The following is a 9,901-nucleotide window of genomic DNA, read 5'->3' on the forward strand; positions in this document are numbered from 1 at the left end:
ACAAGCATTATAATATTTCAACGCCCGTATAATTCTGTGGTCGTTCATTTATTTATATAATATTACCGAATAGCACCAGAAAAAATTAAACTGTCACTCTAGCTACCAGCCAACCGGAATGGACGAGCAGGCATGTTTTTTCGCTTTTTTGTGTAGCGTGGCCCAAAGCCAGCCGTAGCCAGCTCATGAGCCAGCGGCAGGCGCGTGCGTTGTGTTGCCGGAGTCCGGAGTGCTGGCTGTGTCAATTGCTGCGGTAGTTGTGCGCTCGGAGTTGTTTGTTATTTATTCTTGCTGGATCCGCTAATCTGCCTTTGTACAGGGCCAGCCTGCTGCGTCTTTGTGCTCGCAAGCATAGACTCGCAGCGATCGCATTCCGCTGCCGCGAATCCATTGCACAAAGCGACGTAGTGACGTCCGCCATTTGTCTGCCGCCGCTGGCTAAACTTTGGCTTGGCTTGGACTCCTGGTGGATAGCAGTGATCAACGCGTTATTGAAACGAGGATTAAAATTTTGAAATCAGTTTCCATTCGCAAAACAATACTTTTCGAAACATATTGAAGCATAGATCGAAATGTTTTTATGCTGCACTTTTTCTCCATCGCAATCGCCATCATTTGCAAATGGCATTACTTTTGGCCGTGTAGCAGCACGCAGAATAAATGACATTAAGTCGAACAAATGTCATTCGATGGGAATGACATTAGATTTGCCGTGTGGCAGGGGTATTAGAAGGCCTCTGCTCTCCAGGCTGACGTCAGTGCCACGTCACGACTAGAGGCCTAGCCGCCGACGCGCTGACCGCCGCCGCCGCCGCCGCGATTAGTCACTGTCGGAGCATGCTCGGGCTTGCCGGCCGGCGGAGCAGCACCGTGCACTGCTTGCATTCTGCGGTGATTTTCTCGCTTGTGAGGTGCTTTGTGAAATAGTTATTCGGCCCTGTGCTGCTCGCGTCCTACAAGTGGTGAAAACGTGCGCTGCTAAGCTTGGACAGTTGTGAATATGCCAAACAAGTGCTGTGTGCCTGGGTGTAGCGGCAACTACAAATCCGGACCAATCGTCCATGTGTTCAAATTTCCTGAAGATGCAGAACTGAAGACAGCATTGTGACGATTCGTGCACACGCACCGGTGCCACGGCGAGCCGGTCAGTGACTTTTCCTGGAGACGGTTGGCCGCGCCGCCCTGGCGTCGGGTCGCAGCGGAGAGACATGACCATATTTGCTTGTGGCGGAGAAACATGACCATATATGGTAACCGTCGACGGCCCTGTCGAACGACGCTTGAGTGTCCCCGTCATTATGCACCCCTCGAGAGCCACGGGGGAGTGGACAAAGGCGCGGCCACGGCTGAAGAAAGAAGCAAAGGCTTTAAAAGCGGAAGCCGACGGGAGGAAGGGGGAGAGCGATCGAGGCGAGTGGACGAGAGGGCCGGAGACGGAGCGAGGCAGAAGACTGGGGCTGCGCATTGACCTGAGCCCGGGGTCTAGCCGTCGCTAACGTTCGACCTTCGCCAACGCGCCTCCACGCCTGGCAGCTCATCCAACGACCAGCCGAGAACGAGGGCAGCACAGCCACGAGGAACTCCCAGCCCGGCCGCTGCAGACAACCAGCCATTCATCGAGCCCGTGCCACACCACGCTGACTCAGCCCCGGCGACGACGAGCCCAGCTTCTGTCCCGTAAGCGGCATCGAGCCAGATGCTTTAATTAAATCACTTCAAAATCATTTTGGGGTCTGTGCATCAATCTCCTCATGCCCAGTGTGGACCCAGGGCCATTTTAAGAAACTGGTTCATCACAGCATGGCTGCGCGCTATTCCCCGAGAGGGCTTCCTTCCTTCGGCACATTCCAGGGTAAGATTGCTATCGTTATTTTTGTTGCTTGAAAAATACAAAGCAAACACGTGCACGTGCGTTGTTAGTGGAATTTCAGCAGTTATATATTCAGTTTTGAGGGACGCTTCACTGCAATATGTAAGGCTTTTTTTTTTCTATTCACATGCAGGTTTGCGAATTGCACTTCACTGAAGGTGACATCATTCGAGAGGATTGTCATGTGGATGATACTACGGGCCGTACGATAACTGCACCCATGCTCCGTTTGCGTCTCCGACCGGATGCTGTTCCGTCAAAATTCCCGAACTGCCCGAGCTATTTATCGAAGGTTTGCAGCAGAAGATGGAATCAGGAGTCTAGAAGAATTCGTTTGGATGCAGCTGCGACTGAAAAAGCTCTTGCAGACTCCCTCGAGACGTTTAGAGCCGAAGAGGAAAAAGATGCAGTTCGGAGCCTAAACGACTTAGCCGAACACGTGCGAACAAGCCAGTCTGAGTTCTGGCATACAATATTGAGCAGTGGCCGCCTCATATTACTGCACATTGTTGAAGATGATGCTCCTTGGGTGAAGTACTCAGTTTGCGTGAAGGCTGATTTGTCTATCACGTTGCATTTCCTAAAGACGCCAGTCACAAGGCTAGGGTCCAACCTGTTCGTTCCTCCTCAGGCGAAAAGTAAGAGGGCTTTCGCTGACTTTCTTGAAAGCATCAAGGTTTGGGACAGCAGCGTTTCTTCTAGCTGTAGGGACTCGAATGAAGAAGTTTTTGATGCCATCAATTTCCTGCTTGGCCAGACATCTACAGCGCAGTCAGAGGATAATGATCATGCAGTCCAATTCCTCAGCGAACAGTTGAAGCTTCTGTCTGCAAAGAAGGAGCGAAGGCGCTATTCTATAGATTTCATGGTGTATTGTTGCATTCTCTTCATGATATCACCCCATGCCTATAAATACATGCGAAGCTATGGAGCAATCACAATGCCGCATCCAATGAACATCAGATCAGTTTGCTCATCATATGGAATGAATCCACAACGGGAGCATCACGGTGCAGCCTTTCTCAGTTACATGGCGAAAAGGATCTGCGAGCTCGATGACAGACAGCGGCATGTGACGCTTATGGTTGACGAAATTCACATAAAGCCTTATTTTGATTATAAGGGTGGCAATATTGCTGGACTTGCGCACAATTCTGAAGAGGTTGCCAATAGTGCATTCGTTTTCATGGTGCAAAACCTTACTTGTCCATTTAAGGAAGTTGCACACATTATCCCTGCCCGCAAAGCTGACGCCGTGTTTCTGCACAAGTCAATAATGGATGTCGTGACTGGCCTGGAGAAAATAGGTTACAGAGTTACCTGCATAGTCAGTGACAACAACTCAATAAACAGAAAGGCAATGTCTTACTTTGCATCTCCGCCAACAAACGGAATCGTTTATCCCCATCCATGTGACTCCTCGAGACCGTTGTTTTTTGTGATCGACCCAGTCCACATACTAAAATGCATTCGGAACAACTGGCTAAACCAGAAAAATGACCAGCTGTGTTTCTACTTCCCCGAATTCGAGGATGATACAGCACAACCGCGGCGCATGTTGACTGCGTCATTCGTCACCATCAGAAACGCATACAACCTTGAGTGTGACCAACTTCTTAGATACGGTCATAGTTTATCAAGGAAGGCGCTGTTTCCATCCAATCTTGAAAGGCAAAACGTCAAGCTTGCTCTACAGATTTTCAGCGATGGCTTACCTCACGCACTTCGTGCGCTTGGAAAAACACACAACCTTAACTTCCCAGAGCACACTGCTAGCTTCATTGAGATCATAGTTAAATGGTGGAAAATCGTGAATGTAAAGACTCCGTACAAAGGGAAGAGACTCCGCGACCATTTTCAAGAGCCGGTGTTCCCCTCTGTGGACGATCCTAAACTGGAGTTCTTGCACAAGCTGTTGGACTGGCTCGATGAGTGGCACAGCAAACGCCTCGACAGCGGTTGTTTGACCAAAGAGACGCATACTGCTTTACACCACACAACTCACGCACTATCCGAAGTAGCCCGATACTGCTTTGAAGAGCTTAATCATCTTACGTTCTTCTGGGAAAGGTTCAGACGGACAGTTTAGAGGAAAGATTCGGCAAATACAGGCAGCTGGCTGGAGCACAATATCATATTTCCTTAAGACAGATTTACGAAGGCGAAAATAAACTACGACTGCAAAACACGCTGCCTAAACTTCAAGAAATCTGTGCAAGCGAAAAAACTGAGAAGTGGGAACACCTGCACGGATCTGTGGACACGCCGCGCCCTTCGTTCAACGTCGTTGTGACTGCAGCGGCTTTATCAAAGATAACAGACATCATCCCCGTTCTTGTGTACATTGCAGGATACGCCGTGCATACAGCTCTGAAGAGGCTAAACTGCACAAAATGCAGATCAGCGCTAACAGTGAGCAAGACCATCACAGTTTCGCCCAACGAGGAAAACTACGATCTTGTTAAGCAGCTGGATCGCGGAGGACTTGTTTTCCCGGCAATGTTTGCAGTGAATGCCGTCGCACACAATTACGTCGTAGTTGAACAGCTTGCAAAGGACGCGGAGTTTTTAAGAGCGCCAGACCAGCGTAAGCTCGTCACGGAGCTGACAATGGATTTGCTGACAAATGACGACTCGTGTGAATTTGATGCCTGTGACGATGGACACACGTTCGAATTTGTGCTTAAACACATTCTTTGGCGCAGCACTAACATCCTTCTCAAAAACTTTTGCAGCCGGATGAATGACAGAACCGCTGATGACGACAACAAATCTAAAAAAAGAAAAGCTGAAACCCTAAAAAGCAAATAAACGAACTTGCGTTCCGTAACACGTTTTGTTGGGAACGATTTGTTAAAACACATCATTGTACGCCAAGCGATGAGCTCCCCCAATTCTTGGGCGCGCTTATCTGCTTCCGCAGCGCCCGCAGGCCTCGACGCATGACGTCACGACGGGAGCGCTGAGGCCTGAACTTGACAAGGTGGTGATGGCTGGGCGCAGCAGTTCAAAGGCCGCCGCGGGATGCTCCCCGACGCCGCATACAAATACAAACCATATCAGCGGCCCCTGTGACGCAGCCGTCTGCAGCGCGCTTCACCGCACCACCACCACAACAGGGCAAGAAGGGGTCCGGCACTGCCACCATTCTCTATTACCCTGTGGACAGGATGGCGAATTACCTGAAGTCATCCAGGGACGCCATCGCTGCCCAGCTCTCCAGGTTGCCCGGGGTTAAAGCAGTGCGCGTCAACTTCCGCAGGAACGTTGCCGCGGTGGACGCGCACGCATCCGCCGACCTCGAACCCCTGCTCGGCGTCAGCACCATCTGTGACGTTAAGGTGCGCGCCAAGGAGGCAGGCGGCAACACATGCACCGGCCGAGTGTTTCGTGTGGACAGCACTCTATCGACCGAGGACATCTTGTCGGGCATTGAGAGCAAGGTGCCCGTGCTAGCGTGCTCGCGAAGCGGAAACGGCGTTATCCTCCGCTTCACGGGCACCCACCCACCCGAAGAGATTTACCTCTTCAAATTGCGCCGCCCGGTTCGTGCACGACAACCGAGGCCGCTTCAGCGCTTCCAGTGTGGTGTCATCGGCGCCGCTACCGCCGCGTGTACCGCGAAGCCGAGGTGCCTGCGTTGCGGCCGCGATCACCACCAATCCCAGTGCGACTCACCTCGGCCGCGGTGCGTCAACTGCGGTGGGACGCACTCATCGACTGAGCCGCGCTGCCCACGCTGGCAGGAAGAGCGGCGCGTCGCCATCACTCTGGCAGCGATGACCAGACAACAGGCCCTACTCGCTGTGCGCGGCTCCCACAACAAACCGGCCGGCGAGCGGAGGGAAGACAACGCAGCGCCCCGCGACGCTGCACACAACTCGGCTCGACAGCCGGCAGCTCCTGCGGCGCAGCCAACGCCGCCCGGCCCCCGCTCCTACAGAGACGCCCTTGAAGGTTCAGATTCAGATTTATTTCAACAACACTTAGGAGGCGAACAAAAAGGCAATCAAAAGTTGCCTGACGAAAGCGTCCGCCCCCTTTACACTCTACAACTGAGCAGTGGGCAGGTTTAACCAAAGAAAAACAGATCATAACACCAAAGAGACATTGCTTATAACATTATACACGAAAACATCAAAAAAAAAAGAAAAAAACAGCACATATTCATTTAAGGCACACAATTAAGAAAAGCTGTAAAAAGTATATTCGCGAGTCAACATTGTTGCACAGAATTGCACATAAAATACAAATATCGGTGTGACTGAACATAACAAAAGGCAAGAAGAGCTTAACTAGGCCGGCCAAAGTAAAGGCGGAACCACATGGCGCGATTCAGGCGCGATTGACGCGCGGATACTGGGACGCGCGCGTCGTTTTGATGCGTGCCCAGCACGAAATCGCGCCGCCGCGTGCTGCTGCTCGGAGTAGAAAAAAACGCCTCGCGCGGCGCGTCTGGGGCGCGTCCGCCAATCAGATTTCAAGTAAGTCACGTGGTATTTGGTCACGTGGCAGTTTTGGTTTTTGGTTTTGCCAGTAGATGGCCCTACTCTCTGCGCATCTCGACGGAACCTCTTCGGCGCATTTTTTTTTTCGCTCTGCAGAACCGGCGCGCACGTGAAAAACACGTGCTACTGTTTCGTGCGCGCATCGTGTTCATCGAAAATGGAGAAAGCAGTCTTCAACGAGGCCCTTATCACGGAAGTGGAGAGGCGTCGCATCCTGTGGGATATACGCGACCGCCTCTTCTGCTCTGTAGTAAGCGCCCGACACTCCATTTTCTATGTCGAGTTGTAAACAATCAGCGGCCTCTTGGCATGCAGAAAGTACATAGTCGCAGTTTCGCACACACTCTTCCTGCTTGAAATTAAGCTTGATAAATATACTTCGGAAAAAAAATGTCGTTGTGTAATTACATTAAGATCATTTCTATTGCAGTGTTGTGTATGTTTAAGGGCATATTAAATATGCGGTAGCAGGGACAATTCATGTCGTTGGGAGTTACGTTGTCTGGCAACCCGGAAAACGCGCCGCGAAGGCGCCGCTCCCGTTTTTTCGTGCGGGTGCTCGCGCGTTGACGGCAACGCAGGCGTCCACCGCGCGTCGCGTTTTTCGCTCGCGGAAAACGCGCCATGCGGTTCCGCCTTAAGGTTTCCTTTCCTAATAAAAACATGGATTTTCCTTTTTTTTTAATATAGGGCAGAGATGTCCAGAAAAAGTAAGCCATTGCTATGTCACAAAAGGAAATGGGTTAACTTTTTGCTAAATGCTAAATGCAGCGACCCCCGCAACGCCTCAAGGCGGAACCGCATGGCGCGACTTCAGGCGCGATTGACGCGCGGATGGTGGGACGCGCGCGTCATTTTGACGCGTGCCCAGTATGATCCGACACGAAATCGCGCCGCCGCGTGCTCCTACTCGGAGTAGAAAAAAACGCCTCACGCGGCGCGTCCGCCAATCAGAGTTCAGGTAAGTCACTTGGCATTTGGTCACGTGGCATTTTGGGTTTGTGGTTTTGCCACCAGATGGCCTTGCTCTCTGCGCATCTCGACGGAACCTCTTTGGTGCAATTTTTTTTTCTCGGCTGAACTTGCGCGTGCGTCAAAGAAAACACGTGCTACCGTGATTTCGTTCGCGAATCGTTTTCACCTGAAAGGAACAAAGCAACCTTCAACTAGGCCCTAATAACTTAAGTGGAGAAGCGTCGCGTCCTGTGGGACGTACGCGACCGCAACTACAAAAACAACATGAAACGAGGCCAGGCTTGGCGAGATGCCCTCAGCGTAGACGGTATGCACCAAATCTGAATCTGTGCACACGTGATGTGGCTGCCCTGTTTGTTCTATGTACATTCGCCTCGACAAGCGTGTGAAATTGGCATGTTTACCCGCCGTTTTCGTATTTATCTCGCTGACAGAGAGCATGCCGCCGCGACGCGAAAGCGCCGCTCCCTTTTTTCGTGCAAGTGCTCGCGCGTCGACGGCAACGCGGGCGTTCGCCGCGCGTCGCGTTTTTTTGCTCGCGGAAAACGCGCCATGCGGTTCCAGCTTGAGTCCACACCGGACCATCGTGACGCCGTTATTGCGGCGCTCAGCGCTGCTGTGCGCGCCCTCATGGACGCACTGCCAGCTACATCACCCGCGCGAGAGCTTTGTGCTGCGGCTCTCGCTGCTCAGCAGCCACTCGCCAATAATGGCTAACAACACTGCTGCACACTGGCCGCGCATCTTCCAGTGGAACTGCTGCTCGCTCCGCCGCCGTCAGCCTGAGCTCGCGCTAATTTTGCCGCGACAAAAGAACGACTTTTTCGTGCTACAAGAGACTTATGCACACGCGGAGGACGTCGTGCTCCCCGGATATGTGGGCTACAGCGTTGCCACCGAATGCGCCTCCGATCAGTGCAGTGCTGTGCCGTGTTTGGACACCGCGCATCCACCCGGCCGACCTGGTGTGGCCATTTATGTGCGCGAAACTCTGCCGCACGCCATGGTGCCTGTCGGGGACCTCATCGGCGGACCCGTGTTGCCGTCTCCGTGCGTGTCGGCCGGACGGACACAGCCATCGCGAGCGTGTATGTGCGACCGCGGCGGCAGTGGGACGCGCGCTTTGTGGTTCGCCTCGCGACGCGCCTGGGCAGAAATCACGTTGTTTGTGGCGACTTTAACTGCCACCACACTGAGTGGGGCTCCCGCAACTGCACCAAGCAGGGTTGGGATCTACTCGATGCCACCTATGCTGCAGGTCTGACTATTCTCAACACGGGCAGCCCCACCTTTGTGCGAGCTAGCTGGGCCCCGACCGCCATAGACCTCACTCAACAGCAGATACCCGTGGCAAACTGAGCCAGACACCCTGAGCTCTGATCACCTGCCTATAGTAATCACCCCTTCCACCGAGCCGCCCCCTCCAAATGTAGTGTACCGAGTGGTACGCTGGTCGCAATTCCGCGAACTCAGTGCGAAGCCAAGCTCCACCGAGAACTTCTTCCTCCACGTTGCTCAGTGCGCGGCTTCTGCCACTATCCGCTTTGTTGTGCCCTCGGGAACTCGTGTGCCCGACATCAAGCTCCTAAACTAGCGGGCAGCCCGTCGCAAGGCACAACGTCGTGCGCGCCGAACTAGGAAACCGGAACACCGAACAATTTACAAACGGCTCGGCGCACTGTGTTTGCGCCACGCGAAACGCCTCCGCCAGCGCAGCTGGATCAACGTCTGCAAGGCCCTGGACCAACCCAGGTCCCAGGCACGAGGCTGGCGCATTCTCTCTCGGATGTTCTGCCCCAGAGCACCTCGATACCCAGTGCTGTCTATCGCAGTGGACAGAGGCATCACCTCGGAAGCCCTGGCGGAGCTCCTGGCCGATCACCCGATTGCACCAGCCGTCAACCACAACCAGGCCACTTCCTTCATCAACGGAAGCATTCTCCACGTTGTTGGCCGCTTCCCCCCTGAACTCTGCGCGCTCTGCAACGAGCCGTTTGCTCCCCAAGAACTCGACGCCGTCCTCGCGCGTCAGCGCAAGCTCCGCAGTGCCCCGGGCCCCGATCGCATCACCTATCAGATGCTTGCGAACCTGGATTCTCCAGAGCGACGCCGGCTTTTGGAGGCGTACAATCATGTGTTCTCCACCGGCGTCGTTCCCGAGGAATGGCGCACGGCTACCGTCGAGCCCATCCTGAAGAGAGGGAAGCCACCCAAGCATCTCAACTCGTACAGGCCCATCTCCCTCACGTCTGTTGCGGGGAAGACCATGGAGGAGATGGCCCTCTGAAGACTACAGTGGCTGGCAGAGACCTGCGATTCCCTCGCGCCTGAGCAGAGAGGATTCCGGCGATCGCGCTCTACAGCCGACTGTGTCTCCGAGATAGCCGCCTTCCTCGAAGAAGCCCGCTTCAAAAAGGAGGCCGCCTATACCTCGTACTTCTGGATGTGAAGAGCGCCTTCGACTCCCTGTCGCATTCCTCCATCCTCGAGGCACTTGTGTTCCTGGTTGCCAATGGAAGGCTCTTCGCCTACCTCAAGGCTTTCCTCG

At 53.5% G+C, this 9,901-nt stretch overlaps 1 protein-coding gene across 1 annotated transcript; it reads left to right on the forward strand.

Annotated features, from left to right (window-relative positions):
- The first annotated feature begins 1,000 nt into the window (after nt 1-1,000).
- On the forward strand, nt 1,001-9,640 carry LOC144129573 (uncharacterized). The gene is given in 6 exon segments (XM_077663710.1): nt 1,001-1,104; nt 1,783-1,852; nt 2,004-3,915; nt 3,918-4,673; nt 4,874-5,827; nt 9,186-9,640. Coding segments are annotated over 6 exon segments (4,251 nt in total).
- The last annotated feature ends 261 nt before the right edge of the window (nt 9,641-9,901 follow it).

The sequence above is a fragment of the Amblyomma americanum genome, chromosome 4 (assembly GCF_052857255.1).
Source record: "Amblyomma americanum isolate KBUSLIRL-KWMA chromosome 4, ASM5285725v1, whole genome shotgun sequence".
Lineage (NCBI taxonomy): Eukaryota > Metazoa > Arthropoda > Arachnida > Ixodida > Ixodidae > Amblyomma > Amblyomma americanum.